This window comes from Anomalospiza imberbis, chromosome 4, assembly GCF_031753505.1.
Source record: "Anomalospiza imberbis isolate Cuckoo-Finch-1a 21T00152 chromosome 4, ASM3175350v1, whole genome shotgun sequence".
Lineage (NCBI taxonomy): Eukaryota > Metazoa > Chordata > Aves > Passeriformes > Viduidae > Anomalospiza > Anomalospiza imberbis.
In genome coordinates this window covers 58,523,296-58,543,605 of record NC_089684.1, presented here as the reverse complement: position 1 = coordinate 58,543,605, position 20,310 = coordinate 58,523,296, and the positions used below count along the sequence as shown (strand labels likewise).

General features: G+C 37.2%; 1 protein-coding gene across 14 annotated transcripts in view; it reads left to right on the top strand.

The window, feature by feature from the left end:
• LCORL (ligand dependent nuclear receptor corepressor like) overlaps positions 1-20,310 on the top strand; it is an 81,528-nt gene that overhangs the window by 26,590 nt on the left and 34,628 nt on the right. For all 14 annotated transcript variants that reach the window (XR_010998588.1, XR_010998591.1, XR_010998590.1 and 11 more), the window contains 3 exons: positions 5,579-5,658; positions 5,885-6,014; positions 14,921-15,175. Coding sequence is in view for 11 of the 14 variants with exons in the window: in XM_068188756.1 (XP_068044857.1) it covers positions 5,579-5,658; positions 5,885-6,014; positions 14,921-15,175 (465 nt within the window). In the remaining 3 variants the exon portion in view is untranslated. The remainder of the gene's footprint in view (positions 1-5,578; positions 5,659-5,884; positions 6,015-14,920; positions 15,176-20,310) is intronic.

Here is a 20,310-nt window from a genome sequence, read left to right as displayed (position 1 = left end):
GTGTGCATTATCTCTTTTGTTTTTTTCTGGTTGTAATTCCAATACGTTGTACTGTATTGAGCTTTACACTGAATAGTAGTTCAAGCTTTACTTTTTGTATGAAAGGGTTAACATTTCCTTTTTTTCTTTTGCCTTTTTTTTTTTTTTTTTTGCTTTTGGGTAAGAAGGCAGAAAGTACTGAGCTGATGAGGTAGTGGCCAAAGTCTAAGCTGCAGTTAAGGGGGCATGATATGCTACACTGTAAAGTTTATATTGCTCCTTTAGAGTTCATGTGTGCAGGTATTTGAGCTGTCTCAGGAGTAAAGTTTTACCTTTAACTTATTTGCCTCATGCTGTTGAAGATTTCTTACCTATTTAAAATCTGATACTTCCATTGCTTACATATCTTTGCTATTTGATGCCCTTGTGACTGTCTTGAAAATTAAATTGTGTTTATCTAAAATGCAACATAAATGCACCATCTCAGAGCTTTTTTTTTTTTCCCAATTTCTGAAATTTTTTGTCAGTAATGTGCAAGAGTTCTTCAACAATTCAAGCCTATTTCCATGTCTGAGGCATCTGTAAAATTGAATTTAGTTCTGGAGCCAACTGCTAGGTTGGGGTGCCTACCTTACCTTACTCTATTTTTGGTTTATTTTTATAGATATAGTATCTGTAACTTCAGTAATGCCATGTGAAATGGTTTATACTGGTACAGTAGAGGTCATCTTTATCATTAGTATAGTATGCAGGGCTATTTCTAATTTGAAGTCTGAATTTTGTTTTGAAGATTAATACAGAACTCTCAAGTAAAATTTGCACAAAATTTTCCACTGTCCTAAGTGGCACTTTTCATTCCACAGGTAATGAAACTAAGACACAAAGTAAATAATTTGCCTTAGTTAAAAAATATGGCTGGTAGAATTAGAACTCATGTTTTTAAACTCTAGGCAATGTGCCTGAATTACTGCATCTTTTAGGCTGTTTGTTTTCCTCATCATAACCACTAAACTAATACTGTCAACATGCAATATTATGGCTCATTAGCAGCAAGAGTGTTTCCTCAAACATACCTCAAGAAATTATGTAGCTTTCTTGTGCAGAAATATGTGAGAATTGGCTGAAATATATGCTGCTTAGATACTATAGCATTTTATTTTCTTAAGTTGTTGGCTTTATCTATTGTGACATGAAAAAAATAAATAATGTGCATAAAATGTAACATGATTGATATATTTCCTCCTTAATTCTTTCCTGAAATAGTATTTGATCTATAGATTAAAATATTGTTTTGTATTATCTTAAGTTACTTGAGTGAATAATAAATTGTAATGACAAATCTGAATGCTAAAAGGTACACTTCAGTTTTACTAGACTATTAAACTTCTCCAAGAAAATACCTTTTAAACATTTTTTTGTGTCTTGAAATTCTTTTATATGTAGGATTTACTTTGTACTTGTCAAAGTGGTTCTTGTCACCATTATTCAGCATCAGTTTGTTTTCCTGACTGCTTGGATTCTGCAGCTTCTGGTTGCAAAGGGGTCAAATTCTGTATCTTGGCATCTGACCTTGGTTCAAGCTCTGAACTGAGGCTTCTTATGTCATTGAATCTTTAGGGTTTTCTAATCCTTTCCTCATACCCATTTTCAGCTAAGTAAATTCACATATAAATTGTTATTCTTTACATTCTACTTATGGATAGTTAGCTAAACTGTTAAAAAGCTGTTCCTCTAATCAGGTAGTATGTGTGTACTTTCTTCTAGGGGGGATTATGTGCTGGGGTTCTATTCTCTTAACCACTGAGGAAAAGCTATGTCTTGTTGGAAAAAAGCAGCTCTTAATGCTCTTTTTCTGCCAGGAAAAAGATCGTCTTTATACAGGATAAAAGCTTTGCTTTTCCCTTATGTTCTTTTGGAGTATTTCTAGTAGTGAAAAATTTTATTAGAAACACAAGTCTAATAGTATTTGAGTTTTTATGAAATTAAAAATATGAAGGACTTGATAAATACTTCAGCTGTTTTAATGTACTTGTTAGGAAGCAGTAGTGCTGTATAAAAAGAAAGGCGGTAATATGTTCCAAATTGTTACAAATAGCTGGAAAATATTTTGAGACGTGATAATCAGAAAACACTGGTAAGTAAGAATTGTATTTTTAAGCTATTTTGCATTTAGAATTACTAGACAAATATTTCGTATTTTAAGTTATAAACATGGAATCTGTTCAGTACTACAGATGTCTGAATTAATTTACTTAGTTTGGCATTACTTCTTGGGAAAAGTGGTTTGGGGAAACAAAGACGTGAGCCTCTTAAGAAATGAAAAAAAATTCTTTTTTTTCAAAGTTCACCATTTTATTCTTAATAAATGGAAATAAGTGTAACAGCTTTGTGCTGAAGGGTTTTGTTTTCACGTAATGATCTGTACTGTGTTTAGTATTAAACTGCTGTTTGCACAGTCTTAGCAACTTTTTCTCATGGGCTAGCAAGCATTATAGGTTGTCTGCAAATCTTTCATCATCTGACCCCAAGCAAGAGAAAATGGGGAAGGAAGATGATCCTCATCCTAAATTCAAGGCATCTGGAGGAAAGTTTGTTCAGTTTAAAGTGCTGTCTGTGCCTCTTATTTTTCTGGGAGTATGGCTGCCTATCTGTAGTTAAAAACTTAATACTGATATCAGGATGTTTCCTGGGGTGGTGACCTGAGACTGTTTGTCTGGCATTTGATATATCTTGTATATATCTGATAACACTTTTGCTTAGCTCACTGGCAGACTTAATATGTCTTGTACATGATTTATATTGCTTTGAATACAGGGTTTAGTGTTATGTAGAGGTGATGTTTCTCAAGGTTTGCTTTTTTGGCAATACACAAGGATTGCTCTCTAGTTTGACTTTTACCAGTGGAAATTCAGGATTCCAAGGCAGAAGAACTTCTCTGAAAATATAAAGCCTATCCCAAAGTTAGGTGTAGAATCCCAGGACTCACAAATAGAGTTTTCATGGTTGCAAGGAAAACAATGAACTTGTTGTGAAGGAATAGTGTTGTTTTTATGCCGTGGACATCCTAAAGGACTAGCTCTAATTGGCTGGGACAGGTAGATTAATTCAGCAAAAATGACTCATTATCTCTTGTTACTGTCCAGCCAAGAAAAATACCATGTCTGTTTTTAAACATCAGCTGTCCAACCTGTAAAAATTTGCTGGTTTGCATCCCTGAAAGCATATAATACAATAATACAGAATTCTCTTCTAAATCAGTATTTTAGAGCTGAGCAACCTAGATTTAAGTAATAATATGGAGTTACTTACAATATGTTTGTGCTCAACTGAAGAACTTTTATTTTTCAGAGTAATTTTATTCTTATTTTCTTATTCTTTTCAATAATATCTTTGAGAAGATGTAAAAGCTCAGCAGTTGTGGGAAGAGGGTGGAGGACAGTGGGCAGTGGGAAACAACCCTGCAAGACAGCAAGGTCAGAGAAGGAAGAGGGGAGAAGTGCTCCAGTCACTGGAGCAGAGATTCCCCTGCAGCCCTTGGAGAAGACCATGGTGAAACATGTAGAACCTGCAGCCCGTGGAGGGCCATGTTGGAACAGATATCCACACTGCAGCCCATGGAGGACCCACTGGAGAGCAGGTGGAGATACCCTGAAGGAAGCTGCAGCCTGTGGAGATCCCATGCTGGAGCAGGCCTCTGTCAGGAATTGCAGCCTATAGAGAGGAGCCCATGCAGGAGCAGCTTTTCTGGCAGGAGCTGTGGGTCTGTGAAATGATCTCTTGCTGAAGGACTGTGCCCTGTGGAAAAGACATGTACTAGAGCAGTTCCTGAAGAGCTGCAGTTGTGGGAAGAACACTGGAGCAGTTTGTGAAGGCCTGTAGCCCATGGGGAAAACCCCAAGCTGGAACCAGGGAAAAAAGAGAGGAAGTGGCAGAGAGGAACTGTTATGAACTGAGAGCAGCCCGTTTCCCATCCTCCTTGCACTGTTTGGGGTGGGGGAGGAGGTAGAAGAGTCAGGAATGAAGGAGTGAAGCTGAAGCCTGGGAAGAAGGGGTGGTAAGGTGGTTTAGAGTTTTCTCTTTCTTATTTTGAAAATCTGTTTTTATTGGCTATAAATGAAATTGATTCTCTCCAAGTTGAGTCTGACTTCCCTGTGACAGTAATTGGTAAGTGATCTCCCTGTCTTTATCTTGACCCTCAAGTTTCTCCCCCTGATTTTCTCCCCTACCATCTTAATTCTTCAGCCCTGCCCTATTGAAAAGGGGCTGTGAGAGCATCAGTGGATTGGGGGTTGGCAGCCAGCCAAGATCAGGCTATCATCATGTGCTATTGAAAGCAGATAATCTCAAGAACCTCCCTAAACAGAACTGACTGTAATTTAGTGGTATGGAGAAAAGGAGGAAACATACCTGGCAACTAATAAAGGGAGTGAAAAAGTTGTTTAAGTTGTAAGCACGTGAACTGGAAATTAACAGGATGGAGAAAACCTTGGTGTTGTAGTTAATCATTTTTTGATTCACCTGCCAAAGCACTGCAGTTGTAATAAAGGCTGCTGCATGACTAGGATACTGTAGGAAAAGTACTGCCTACGGTGTAAGGAAGTCTGGTGTAAAGGTAAAAGACATCATCTTGAGATCTTGGTCCCCGTGTTCAGGAAGCAGATGTGCAGAAGAGATGGAGTTGAATCTCATGAGGAAAACCAGGTGGACTAGATTAGTCACAAAATGAAGTGTTAGGGGATAATGAAAGCCTCTGTAAATGCATCAAGGTGCTAAATACCTAGTTATTGTTCATGGGTGCAAGAATAAAACTGCCACAAAAGCAAACTGCAATAAGTTGCCATGTGCAATTTTAAACAAGAAATTAGAAGCTTTGTTTTAACTATTAACACAGTTGATTTGGGAAAAGTTTTAAAGTAACTGGTGTTTGTGAAGAGAAGGGTATTGGCTGAAAACTCTTAATTTTTGAAATGGAGTTTAGTAATTTGTTTAAAGGAAGTAGATTATGTGTGTCCATTCATTAGAAGACTGGACTTGATAGAGGCAATGTAACTTTAAGTCCTGCTTTCCCTCTAGACCAAAGTACATTTTCTGAAAAAACATATAAAGGTACTTTTCTAGATAAATCAAGTGCTACAAGTGAGTATAAGGCTTGGATTTGCCTATAGTAATGATATCAAATAAATTAAATACTATAAGTATAATGCATTTAGCTCACATGGTGGGGAGTCCATATCCTAATTCTTAGCTTAGTTTACCACAAGTTTGCACACTTCATTTAAAAAGAATGATGTCTGCAATTCAGAGCTTTCTTAGCAGCATTCAGATGCCTCCAGTAATTATGACAGATAATCAATTGAATTACACAAGTTTACCTTTTCGTTGAAGGAAGGCACTCTTTGCTATTTTTAAGCTGAGCTGTAAAAGGCAGACAAGAGCTTGAAAACATCTGAAGAATTGAATGTGACTGAATGCACTGTACCAATAAATATGTATCATATTAGTAATGGAATTTATTTATAAGACTTTTAGGAAGTGTGTGTTATTCTCAAAATCCATTTTTTCTTGTTTAAAACATCTAGCTTTCTTTTCTTCCTTTAAGACTGTGAGCCAGAAGAGCTAACTGACTGGTCTATGGATGAGAAATGTTCCTTTTGTAATTTACACAAAGAAACAGCCAGTGTAAGTATGAGCATTATATGAAGCATTACTCCCCAACACTAATTTTTTGGTATGAAAGTAAGAGTCAGAGAATTGAATTTTGCAAATAAGTTAATTCTGCATGTTGACGCAAGGTAGTTTGATTTTAGTAGTTCTATTCTATTCAATAGCTCAGTAATTTAATTGTATGTTTTACTACCAGCAGACTAACTTCTGAAAGATGCTATGATCTTCATATGTTTTCTAGGATCGTGCATCAGTTTTCGGTTCTTCACAGTCAACGCCTACAGAGGAACTGTCATCTCAGGGCCAGTCCAACACTGATAAGATTGAATGCCAAGCAGAAAACTATCTAAATGCACTCTTTCGAAAGAAAGGTAATAAAAGCATGTCTTTTGTATTATGAAATGTGACAAAAAATCTAGAAGAGTCAGATTATTCAGGGTTAATTTTGTTTCCTAAGTATTTTTTTATTTAACTACTGAAATAGATGTTTCTGCTCTTTCTCTTTTTTATTATTTTGATTTTCCTTATTTTTTTTCTTACTTGAATCACCAAATGAAGTGATTTCCATTCCTCTTCGAATTGCCATTCCTCTTCGTCCTCCTGCATTATGTCATTCTTATGAATCCCAGTTCATAAATTGTATTGGATTTTTCTTTTTACCATGAGCTGCTACTTTGTTTTCATGCCAACTTCAGGTCTCCTTCTCTGGAATTCTAAGCATTTAAATATTTTCTGTTCCTAAATTCTCACTTCTGGTTTTCAGTGGGAAAGGCACTTTAGACAAGAGAATGTGCTTTACATATTGCAAAATGGAATTTGGGATCTTCTGGCATGAAAGTTGGAGGTTAACACTTCTTGTCAAAATATAGTATTTAGTAGGTCATTAATTCTTTGACTGTTCTTGTTCTTTGACATTCATCAAGATAAAGCAGTACATGAGTGAATGAGCAGTCAGCTTAGTTCATGAATGTTACTTGGTTTACTCACTGTCAACAAAAACAGAAATACTCATTTTCTTCCTTAAGTTCATGTGAATGAAGTTACTGTGAATGCAGTAACTACAATTTTTACAGATTTTTCTTGGGTTTAGTATGTGGATGTGGATGTCAGAATAGCTGAGTATGGCTACAGTGACAGCTCTTTCTTGCTTTTGACAGAGTTAGTCAGACACTGCCTCTTATTCACATAGGTGGGGAAAAAAGCAAGGTTAGTTTTCTCCCTTTTAAATTGCTGTAGCAGGAGAGATTATTATGCCCTTGAACCTGGGGTATGTAAAATCTTTTTCTGTACAGACTTGTCTACTCAGTATATGTTTTGCTTTTTTGCGTTTTAAAGAAATGAAATGGAGTGTAACAGCATTTTGAGTACATCCTTTGGACTCCTGGCTTTCTTCCAAACCAGCTATTTTCCATTTGAAATAAAATGTCCAATGAAGTTGGCACCTTATTACTTCTTAAAGTCTTATTATATTTTCATCACAGGCCCAATTGTGTGGCATCTCCCTAGGCAGATATTTTAATTCCTTCAAATTTCTACTTTGTCAGATCTCTTCTTGGTCTTGATGTGTGCAATGTTATTCAGTGTTTGCCTGCTTTATGCTCCTTCTGCAGATGATCTCTTTTGATACTCCTTGAGAGGAATTTCTGTCATGGGAGAAGTGAAACTTGGCATGACCTCACCTTAGTGGAGTGAATGACTTCTAAGTGAAGTTTTACACAAAGAACATTTGGCTTTTAGCATTTTCTTCTGGTTTGATCTGCCACATCAGTAATGCTAGGTTAAAGAGGTTTTGTCTATTGAAAGATGAAACTTCCAGTTGTTTTTGTGATTCTCTGAAGTACTTCTGTATTTTTGGGTAAGAATTTACTAAGACTCTTGCTTCAGTTCAGGTTTTAGCAAAGTCTTTAAAGTTGTTCAAATTATGGGAAGTGAAAAGGAAGAAAATAGTAAAGGGCATGTGAAACCAATTTAAGAGGTATTCAAGTAACTGGTTTGGATTTTAGGAGGAAGATGAAGAGTTTTACTAAGAAAATCCCAACTCTGCTTTCTGAATTTTTGTAGGTTTTTGAGTTCAAGTATCAACTTAGGAAGAAAGGAATAAAAAAACTATCCAGTAATTGTTTAGCTAAGGAATAATTCTTATACCTGGTCCCAAACCAGATGTTCTTTCATTTTTAGAAAATTGTAGAATTCTTGGCTGACTGTCTTTAAAATGGAGTAACATTTGTTTGGATTGCAAACTCCTGAAGATGATCTACTTTCTTGCTATTGTAGCTAATTTAGGCCTCTATGAACAACTTCTAAGATTATTGAGCAAATTAGAGAGTTCATTTCTTGGTCCCATTAATCTTTTTTTTTTTGAAGAAATTAATATATGGGTTTTTTTTTTAATTTGCAGACTAGTTTGAGGGGATTTGGTTGTGGGTTTGGGTTTGTTTTTTGTTTTTTTTTTTTCCTGGAGCAGACAGACTTCAGACATTAATGTATGACTATTTGTCTGTAAAATATAGGACAAAAGATGATAAAACTCCTGCCAAAACGGGTAAACTCTTGAAATGCTATAAACAACTAAGGTCTTCCCATTAGGAGCCCAACTTCATTATGAATTAGTGAGAGATCAGTTTTGTAGTCAATTGTCTGTAGGAAAGTACTGTGCTCAGCAGACATGTCAGCAAATCCAAAGTCGTCCTTGTCATCAAACACTGATTGTTGCCATTAAACAATGTGTCTGAAATCCAAATACTTTCTTCCCAAGTATGACATCTCCCTTTATCCTTTTGGTGGTGTAAGCAGAGTAGACTTAGATTGGTGCTTTTCCACTTACATAATGCTGAAGTTCAGCTGTTCTGTTTTGTTAAGGGAAGAACACAGTACACTTTAAAAATATATATAGGTCTTTTTTACTATGACTATTATAGAGTGTGACATGTGATCATTGTTATATTGCAGAATCACAGTTGTTTAAAAGCTTGATCAGACTTTTTGTTCATAAACTAATAATTTTTTGTGTTTCTAGTAATACATGTTGTGTGTTCTTAGAAGCTCATTTTTCCATACAATATTAATGTGACCTCTTTAAACAAAACCAAATAAAAACGGTTGTGAATCAGGTTCTATTTTCAGGATAGATGATCCATCAAGAGATGACTTGAGACATGAGAAGTTAATGTAGAAGTTAAGGTTTAGGCACAAAATTATAGAGAGAATGTTTGAGATTTACTTGAATCTTTTCAGATTCTCTGCACTGCTCTGTCAAGTATTTTCAATGCTAGGTTTCCTATCCCAAAGTAATTTTCCTTTTTAAAGCTCTTTACTATCCTTCTAGATATCCTTTTTATGTTCTAAAATATTTCCATTCATAAATGTGGCTTTCTTATACCACACCACACCCCTGTATTTAACTTTGAGTTCTTCTGTTCTTTTTGTAGTTTTCTTTCAGTTGCGTAGCTGTCACAAGCTGGTTATGCATCTTGGACAATGTATATTTAATTTAGCAAACCGATGTCAATGTAGTCATGCACACATTATCTCAGACTAAAAAAAAAAGTGTTACTTTCTGAGGTGTAGTTTTGAGTTGCACACACTGCTTCATCCAAAACCTGCAGTTTCTACTGATTATTAATCTTAAGAAATCTAGTTTGTCCTTTCAAAATCTGGATGGTTTTCTGTAATCACTGACACTGTCTGTGCAGTAAACTTCTGTGACAGAAGTGACAGAGGGACTTTGCTGTCCATATTAAACTTCATCAGGAAAGAATGTTTAGTGGGGTTTTCACTCCTTTCTTAAGGAGACACTTTTTGTGTTGGCCACCTACCTGCCAGTGTTATTCTCTCCACTGATTCTGCATTTCTTGATCATTTCTACTACATTTACAAGGATTCATAGAGATATGACTGGATATAGAATAGTGAACATTGCAACCTGAGTAGAGGAAGAAAAAAGGTGAAGTGTTTATGAGAACAGAAGAGTTAACTTACTCCTTCTGTTGTTTGGTCGGTCAAGTTAACTGAACAAATCATGATATATGCCTCAGAATAAATAGTTGTATTCCTGTTGTAACGTGCTGATGACCTGACAGCGACCTGAACAATTTTACAAGTAGAACTAAGAACATCACTGGGACAGTTTGGTGGCTGTTGAGGTGGGGTTGTTAAAAAGAAAATGTGGCCTTTTTGTGAAAAGGGGGAATTTATGCAGTGAATTTATGAAGCACACTGAGAAGCGATCATGTGTTCTTAGTCCTGCTCCTCACACAACTGGATTGCAGGTACAAGGGGGATTGTTATTCCCTGCTGCTTTTCACTGCCTTTTGGCATTGTGTCAGAAGACAAATTAAGTCATAAGGTTGAGTATTTAGTGAAAAAGTACTGGTTTTCAATAAATGGAATACTGTTGTGGAACACTATTTTGGGAGCTTTTAACTCATTGTTCATTGTCCTGGCAGTCAAATCTGTCACCATAGACATTGCAGTCTAGTGATCACACATAATGTTAATGTGCAGAATAGTTAACAGTACAAATTGGAATAGTTACAAGCTCATGCAGCACATAAACTGAGGAAGTATTAATCCTAAACATGAGCTTTTAATTAAAATAAATCATTGCAATTAGTCATAATTACATTAGATAATTACTCTCTTCTCTTGCATTCAGACTGTTACCTTGACAATCAAAAGCAGAAAATATCAGATTACATCATACAGATTCAGTCTTTTATCCTAATAACATCAGGTCTGCAGACCTTTAGAGACTGCTTTACTGGGTTTAAATTATACATTATACATGGACTAAATATAGCCGCCTTATATTTTATAATGACTGTGAAAAACGGGGATTTAAACAGATGTAGGCATGCAAATTTAAAACTTTGCAAGTTTTTCCTGTAGTCACAACTCCTAATAAAACATCTTAGGAAAAAAACCTATTCAGGTCATACCAAGTATATCTGGTGCCATCTGCTGATAACAATTAAGAAATATTTGGTAGTGATACTAAGTTCAGAGTTATAATACCTTTCTTGCCCAAAATACATTTCATTGTGTTTTAAAATTTTATATGGCTAATTAGAAATTTCTCATGTGTAGTGGGAAATTACCACTATGAATCACAGGATGGGTGAAGTACTTCCCCATGTTGGGTGGAACAGACTGAGGTACTGGAGAGCAGCACTACAGTAAGGGACTTGGGGGGCTCCTGGTTGATGGAAAGTTGAAGCTGAGCCAGCAGTGCCCTGGTAGCCAGCTGGGCCAGCCCTGTCCTGGGAGGCATCAGGCACAGCATGGCCAGCTGGGCAAGGGAGGGGATTGTCCTGCTCTGCTCTGAGCTGGGGCAGCCTCACCTCCAGTGCTGGGGCAGTTCTGGGCACCACAGTATAAGACATTAAACATTAGAGAGGGTCCAAAGGAGGGCAACAAAGATGGTGAAGGCTTTTAAGGGGAGGCCATACAGGGAGTGGCTGAAGTCACTTGCTTTTTTCAGCTTGAGACTGAGGGGAGACCTCATTGCAGTTAGAACTTTTTCTTGAGGGGAAGGGGAGGGGCAGGCACTGATCTCTTCTTGGTGACCAGTGACAAGACCTGAGGTCAACCTCAGTCCCAAGCTGTGCCTGAGGAAGTTTAGTTTGGATATTAGGAAAACATTATTCACCAGAGGGTGGTTGGGTACTGGAGCAGGCTCTTCAGGGAAATGGTCACAGCACCAAGCCTGACAGAATTCAAGAAGCATTTGAACAATAATCTCAGGTACATGGTGTGACTCTTGGAGCTGTCCTGTGCAGGGCCAGGAGCTGGACTTCGATGATCCTTGTGGTTCCCTTTCAACTCAGGGTATTCTAATTTTAAGACAGGGTCAAAGTCTTTACAATGGTGCATAGCAGCATAACGACAGACTGTAAACAAGTTGAAATGAGAGGTTCTTTTTAATGTAAGGAAAAATGAGGGCAGGCATGCAGTAGAACATGCCACCCAGAGGTTGTAGAGTCTCCCATCCATGGAAGTATTCCTTACCTAACTAGGTAAAATCCAGAACTTGCTTTGACCTTACTTTGAATAAGCAGTTTTACTAGAGCCTTCCCAAGGTACTTCCACCACGATTTACAAGTTAATGATTTGCATTACAGAACAGTCAATGTGATAGCAACACTCTTTGCATTTATGGCAGATAAGTTTAGTCTACCTGAGTCTAACCCTTTTGATTGAATATGCATTTAGCAGCAAGAGCACTTCAAATGCAACCTGAGAGCACATCTTTCAGAGTATATGCTCTTTGATACACACACACCATCCCCTCATCATGTTACCTTTTTAGAGTAAAATAACTTAAAATCTGTGAACTGCCAATAGCTGCAGCAGTTGAATATATAAGAAATTCTGCTGCATTTATTCTTCATAGGGAGTATTTGGAAATCATTACAAAAAATTAAACTAATACTAAAGAAATTATCATAAGAGCAAAAAAATAAATCCTTTCTTATTCTTACTAGGTAAAACATGACTTTGCTCCTAAGGGAAAAGCTGACTTCTCCTGCAAGTGTCTAAAAGCAATATATGCTTTACTATTACCAGTGCAAAGAGTCTAAAGTGGAGTAGAAAGGCAGTAAAAACTTGACAGTGCTGAATTAGTGTTGTCTTGCAGTTTTATAATAATTGATGAAGGGGATGATGATTAATAAGGAGAAATCTGTTCCAGGCTGTTGTGTTTTCCTGCTAATGGTAGGTCCCCTGTACTCTCTGGTCTTTTGCTTCTTAAAGGTACATTTGCACTGATGATCAGCTGTTATCCAGAAGCTGTCAAAGAAGTTTTTTCTTGTGTGCATGCAACAAATTAATTGCTCTGTATAAGTAGGGTCATTCCAGACCCTACTCATTCTTGGTAATGTTTTGTATAATTCATTTTCTATGAGTTTCTGATTACAGGCAGTCAAATTTTTGGGTTTTCAAGCTAAGCTGTTGATCAGTAGATTTCATTGTCTGGAACTGCCATTTCCCTGTCATGCAAACACTTTTGTTCCTAGATAATTCAGTTATTTAATTTCATCTCTTAACTTTCCATATTCTTTTCTTGTATTTTGCATGTGCATCAGTACTTTACGTCTGTTGTTGAATTTTTTTTTTTTTTTACTTCTAAGTGTGTCTCTAGGATGGTAAACTCCAGTTGAATATTTATTGAGTTCATTATTTAGGAATCAGGAAATAGGTGTGCTCTGTGTATATTGCTGTGCCTGGAGGTTACATGTTGGGGAGAGATCTTTGTAGGTATCCTCCATCATTTAGAATTTTACCTCATACCTCTCTTCAAGAAACACTTGTAAATTTTAGGTATTTTGGTAGAGATCTGGTTGAAAGATTGTTGGAAGATAGAGCTTTAACCATAAGCAGATTTGTTTTGTCATGCCTTGGGTAAGTTCTCTTGAAGCCAAGATGTCTTAAAAATGCTGGAGCTTCACCGTACCTCATCATGCACTATGGAGAGGCTGGCCAAAAGGTCTTGACAGGAAGCATCTGAGCAGCGAGTCAGCTGCCCTCTTGTGTGCTATAGACAGCAGATCTCATAGGTGCAGGTTTGTAATTCCTTGCAATGCTCTGTTGGTGAAAATGCATTCTCAAAATGGAATATGTTTTAAGTAAACATGAAACAAACAAGCAAAAAAATCTTCCACACATTCATCCTAAACCTAAGCAGCATTCCTTGATCAGTGCTGGCAGTCACTCTTTTGACAGTTAATGGATAAAGCTTCATTGGCATAAAATGCTGGAGCAAATAGGCTTTGTGATCCTCCAAACTTCCTATTAGGAAATGTACCCTTTGCATGCAAACATCTACCCAATCCAGCCCTTTCAGTTTCTTCACTTCCATGAAAAAAACGCTCAGTTTATCATCTGTTTTATTTGTTTCAGATTAACTTTATTATCCCAGTAACTACAGAACCATGTCCTTTGGTATTTCCTCCAGGCAATCAGGGCTCACCTAAAAGCTAATTCTCTTCATTGCTTTCACGCTTGCTTTAATCCCTCTCCCTTCTTGATTGAAAACTGTTTCACTCATTACCTATGAATTCAAGGATGGTCAGTGGTTAAAATAATGAAAAGGATATTTTTGTGGAGAGGAGTGTAGAGTTGAAGGAAAGAATGAAGAGCGAGATAGTGAAATAAGTACTATTACTGCCAGTTTAAGGAAAAACACAGGTCTCTGAGTATGGTCAATTGTCTTGTGAAATGGTGTGTTGCAGTCATCAGTGCAGTAGCACAGCTTACTTTAAGTTTCTTAATTACATTTTTATGCTAAGTAGCACTTACATTTTGTTTTTTCTGTTGCTTCTATTAGGATTCTTTTTGGTGATTCACAGTTACAGTTTCAGCTGTGCTTTTTAGTAAGAGGCTTAACTTTTCTAGTTGATATATTGCATTAAAATAAAGTCATATATATCATGTTTAATCCTTTTTTGTTTGTTTGTTTCTAAAATGAGATACTTCTTTCCATTGAAATATTACATACACAAGCAAGAAACAGGTTATACAGGATATACTGTTTAGAATACAAAAGAAAGCTTTTCTTCCAAGTGTTTTATTGCAAGCACTTTGAAATTGTCCTAAAAATCCTGTAAGATTTTACAATAAAAGCTTAAAACTTTGTTTGTATTCAATTGCTTGTATTACTACAAATTGTTTGGGACATTTCAAGTAGCATCATATCAGTTCTGACATTTCAATCCTGAGTCTACAGTGGGGATTATGATCTCAGAGTGGAATACATATCTTTTTGTTTTGTTTTTTTCTTTTTAAAACCAGTTCCTCCCAAGTCCAACTGTTCTATGTTACAAAGAGGACTAATCTTTATATCTACACTTTAAAATAATTTTTTATGGTTGTTCTTTGAAAGTAACTTCTTTCTGTATTAATCCATAGATCTTATTTTACTTTCATGGTTTGTATTCAGAATATTTTCAAAACTGAAAATGAACAGTCTGCAAATGAAAATTCAGCTTATTTGCCAACAGTACAGATTCTGAGTCCCCTAAGTAATGCAACCCCACATACTATTACTTGCATGCTATGATAGAGGAGTAAGGTAAAAATTAATGATCTGTGCTAAATGTTCTTTTAAATGACTTCCAGTTAGCAATGCTCATTAAAAAAACTTGATAGACATCTAAGTTAATATGTTTGTTGCACATATACTTATTTAACACATCTTTGTGCTTATACAAAGTATTTATTATAAGAAAAGTAATTAAGTTTGGTTATTAATATATCTGTTGCCTGTGTTTTTTATTTCTAGATCTTCCTCAGAACTGTGATCCTAACATTCCCCTAGTTGCTCAGGAATTAATGAAAAAAATGATCCGTCAGTTTGCAATTGAGTACATTTCAAAAAGTAGCAAAATTCAAGAGAACAGAAATGGTTCATCATTTGAACCAAGTCTGATGTGTAAAAGTATCCAAATGAACCAAACGGAAAACTCCCTTCAGGAAGAACAGGATAGCCCTCTAGACCTCACTGTGAATCGAACTCAAGAACAGAATACTCAGCAAGGTAAATTGCTATATCTGATAAATCTGTGTTTTGCTGTCATTTATTTATTTTATGGTGTCTTATTCCTTAAAAAAGAAATGTCCATGTTGAATAGAAACATTTTTCATGTTGCATGTTAGCAGATAAGCGTTCTGATTTCTGACTGCCTGTGTTAAATAAGTAGCATTGGAATTTCTCAGCTTTGGAATACTGAATTTAAGTCCTCTCACCTGTGCTGTCACAGGTAACAGTGGTTCAAAGTTTTTTTTGAAGAAATGGCTGTCAAGAAGCCTGAGAAAAGAGAAAAAGATGCTGAGATTTCAGGGAGCAAATGTCACTCAGTCTCTGTCAGCTCTTGAACACTTTGATTCTTTAAATACAGGCTGGTTAGAATTATGGGAAAAGATTAATCTGGGAGAAAATTTCCATACTTTATACCTTAATCATTACAGATCAGTGCAGCTTTCTTAAATGAGAGTAAAGCTAGAAAAATAGTCTGTCTCACTATCATTTACAAAAAGGAAATAATTTCTTTGCCTCAAGGAATATTGCTATCCAAAACTGATAACAGTATAATCACAAGAGTGTTTTGGACTTTGAGCTAGATTTGGATTAACAGCAGTTTTCAGGAAGGGTTGTGACTGTCATGTGCGACTGAAAGCAGCGGCAAAATCAGCTTTTGTCTTTTACAGATATCAGGGTCTGTGTTAATCCTGTAATACTGCAGATCAAAGGAAAAAGTGACCTGTATATCATATACCATACTAAAAAAAAGTTGAAAGAATCCAGAACAAAGTTTTTTTGGGGGTTGTTTGGGGTTTTGTTTGTTTATTTTAATATACATTAGCAGATTCGTTATGTGTGTACCTAATTATGCAGTCTTTAACTGGAGATCCTTGGGGGCAGGGAGCTCTGATAGATTCCTCATGATAAATATACCTATTCTAGGTTAAATTTCAAGCATCCTTTCTCTTTGACAGAAAAAACATTAAGAAATACTAGAATTCTTGCTTTCATTCTGTATGGTCAGTGGAAACCAGTTCATGCCAGGGTTTAGTAAATACTTAGTGGTTTAAATCCTGAGAAAATATCTATTCTGCTTGGATGTAATTTTGCTATAGATGAATTACAGATTTTAGAGGTTTATAATTGGCCAGGTTGAAGCACATTTGTTTTGCAAGAGCAATAAAAAATACTTTCCTGATATCAGGACTATAGCATGTTGCTTACTTCAGCAGCTGCTTGTTAATAACTAGTCTTAAATGTTCATGAAGGAGCAAAGTCCCCAAAGGCAAGTTCTGGCCATTGCTGAGCCCAAATAAATCTTTGAAGAATGAAAGGGAAGGCAGGAGGTGGGCAGGGACAGGAAGAAAATTATGTTGCCACCCTTATCTTAAAATCCATTGATCTTTACTCTAAGAAAAATCTAAAATATAGAGAAATTGAGTTATTTAAATAATCCTTTTATGTAATTGGATTTTTTCTTACAGTAAGGCTAAAGAGCAAGTTTAGAATTGTGCACCTTCAGTGAAACACCTAAATCTAAAATAGATGCTCAGCACACACTGTGTACAAGTCACACGTTAAACTATGTAAGACCCTGCAGAGTCTCAGGACTTATACTGCCATGTTTGCTGGGGTGTCTTTTAGATGTCAAAGGTAGCATCTTGCTGTGAAATTCAGAGATGCTGAAATGAGAAATAATAGTGGAATAAGAATGTAGTTGGAGAAAGGTGGCTTGAACATCTTACCTACCAGGGAAGTTGTATTGTGATTTCTGTTTTCCATTAATGTGTTAATTTTGAGATATTTTAGCTTTTTACGGTAGTGATGGCAACACAAGCAAATAAGTTCAAGATGAAAAATGTCAGCCTGCTCTTTTTATTTGCATTGTGTTCTAAGTGCAAAGATTCATGAAAAAGTTAGTTCAATTAGCTTTTGTCAGGGTCTGTGTATTATAACCAAGCTGTCTTCAGGAAAAGTATAGAACTGAGAGATGGGTGCAATAATAATAAAGTGTCATATACTTATGGTAGGGAATTATGAAGGTTTTTTAATTGGATTATTTTTTGAAATGTGTAATTCTCTAACATGGTATTCTTCTTTGGTCTGGAGACTTCTAAAAGCTGTACCATGGTTCCATTCTTAGTAATGTTTTTTAAATGTCATGCAACTCTCTTTACGATTTGCTATTTGTAATTCCTGTTACAATTTCCAAATGAAGTGGCAGTAACAGAGGAGGGAAATTCAAATTGCTTTGGATCTTCAGAGTTGAAATCTTTAATTCAAATCCTGTTAAGCAGATAATAATTCAAGTATGAGTTCTTTAAGTTGACTTTCTGCCTGGGCAGCTGCTTTGCATTTACAATAGTTATCTTTGAAATGAATGATCTAACTAGTTAAATAGACAATCTTGCTCCTTTACCATGAGAGTGATTCTTGGGCTTGAGAGGCAGGAGTAAACTTTATTTTCCAGATGACTAGAAGCTATGAGAAGATCCAAGCTAAGTGCTAGCTCAGCACTGAAAAGAGATTCTGCCACTGAAGTTCTCCGTTAAAGAAAGCTTCCTACTTTCCTCTGGAGGCCATCTCTGAAGCCAAAAAATCCTCAGGTCCGACACTTCCAGACCTGATAGCCCTGATTTTTGGGCTTCCTTGGAAAGGTTTTTGTAGCTGGGGAGGGCTGTAGGGTGGCATCTGTGAGAAGCTTCCCTGTGTGAGGCTCAGCCAGCTCTGCCACAGACCCGCAGCAGGCTGAAGGGGGCACAGGAGCTGGGCTCATGGTGCAGCTGTGAAAGCATGGTTAAAAAATGCAAAAATGCTGGACAGGCAGAGGGGTCAGAAACAGCACTGGGATCAAAGAGGTCGGGGAAAGGGGAAGGGAGGTGCTCCAGGCACCAGAGTAGGTATTTCCATGGAGCACACGTGGAAAGGCCCATGGTGGAACATGTGTTCCATTGCAGCTTGTGGAGGAGATACTTATGCATGATGCAGCCTGTGCACGACCCCACACTGGAACATCTGGGTGTTTCCTGAAGGGTCTGTGGCCTGTTGAGAAGGAGCTGTAAAGAAGAATTGTACTAACTTTAGCCCCCATTCTCAATCTTGCCGGTGCCATCTGGGGATGGGGGAAAATAGAGGAGTTGGGAATGAAGTTGAGAGCCTGGGAAAGGGTAGGGGTGGGGAAGTACTTTAATTTTTATCTTTTTTCATTATCCAACTCTATTTTAAATTGCAATAAATTCATTTCCCCCAAGTCTGTTTTGCCTGTAATAGTAGTTGACAAGTGATTTCCCTGTATTTATCTTGATGATCTTAATTTTATTTATTCCTATCCCCCCATTGAGGATGGGGAGTGGTAGAGGGGCTCAGTTGGGGTCTAGCTAGTGGCCAACCCATTGCACCTCTGGAACTGCAGCATTTGGTACTGAGTATGAGTTTAAGCATTGGCATCCAGGTATGTCCAGCTGACACCTGACTGGTAGTGGAGTCCCAGAGCATGCTCTACTTTCCTCTGCAAGTGGAAGTGTGGTAATTTAGCAGGGTGCTTTAATTCCTGTGTGTCTTGCTGGTAATCAGGCAATCATTTCATTGTCAGTCAATTAGCAGCAACTGTCTCCAAAAATACCTGTATCTTGCTCCTTTTTCTAATCCATGTGACTCTTATGACTGTCCAGACCTTGATAATGAATACTCTGTATAGTGAAACAAAACCTGTTTTCCATGAACTGCATCTAACAAAAGTGGGGTGTTACTGTGTGCTATTGCTTTTCCTCTAAACTAAGCCAATGAAGAAGCAGCATCCTTGCAGAATGAAATGGTGAGTAAGGAAGAGCTGGATGTCCTGCAGCAACTTATTTCCTTGTGCAGTCATGGGACTGAGCTCTTTCAGGAATGTTCCTAGCAGCAGCAAAGTTTGATGCAGAGGCTTCTTTCACTTGGTAGATACAGGAGGGTTGATAGCTCTCAAGCTTCTAAGCAAAGCGACTTTAAGAGTCAGAAGTAGAAGCAGTACAAATATATAATCTGCAGGTTTAGCTGCACAAGCTTATTCTTGTTTCTGGATCTTCTGGAACCAAGATATGCAGAACCACACACTGATAGTGTGTAAACATAGCCAAAACATGCAAGAAAATTTTCATAATTCCCTTGTTTCATTGAGCCATCATAGAATGGAAGACATCAAAAGATAGCTGGCAATGTATTAAAAGAATTCAAAACTTTGCTGGAAATAAACTTCTTTTTCTTAATATCCTGGCTTGTATTGGTGAAAATACTATGCAATTTGAAGATACACATGGTATGTTCCCAAGATAAATTGTATGAGCCGTAAATATATTCAAGAAATGGTTTAATACTTTTGCTTGAGAAAGTCCCCCTAAAAAGCTACATTTTTGAGGTGAGTAGGTGTTTTTCTTTGCTGGCTGCCATGATGGCTAGCAGCCAACCTCCTTGTCAGATGCTTGCTTGCTTGCTTCTCTCACAATGACACAGGGGAGAAAATGGGAAGAGCAGAAAGGAGAGCTTCTGAGTTGAGACAGGGACATGGTCATTGCTTACTACCACTTGCCATCATGGGCTAAACAGACTTTGCTTGGGGAAAATAATTCAAATATTGCTTATTAATATAAATTTTTCATTATTAATTCAGGCAGTAGAAACAAAAAGAGCATTAAAACACTGCCTTTCCTCCCTTGTTTCCCAGGCTCAGCTTCATTCCAAGTTCACTTGTGACCACCACCACCCCTGTAGTGCAAGGAGATTGGGTGTGAGCTGTCCACAGTCTGTACCTAATGGTTTCTCTCTGCTGCTGGACTTACCTCTGCCATTTTCTCATTCTTTTTGTTCCCATTTTTTGTGCCCATCTGGCACTTTTCCCCCTTTCTTAAATACAGTTCTTCAGAGTTCCTGCCCAGGTGGCTGCTGGACTCAGCTGTGCCCTGCAGCAGGTCTGGGAGCCAGCCGTCTGTGTCCAGCACAGGGCAGCCCATGGCCTGTCCTCACGGACTGCCAGGACTGTGCCCTGATCACCCAATGTATGGCCATATACTTTTCATCTGGCATTTTTTATGTTACTAAATAGCACTTCAAGCCAAAAGGGGCTACTCAAAGTGGTAGTTAAGAATTAATAAAAGGCTTTGGTGTTCCTAGTGACA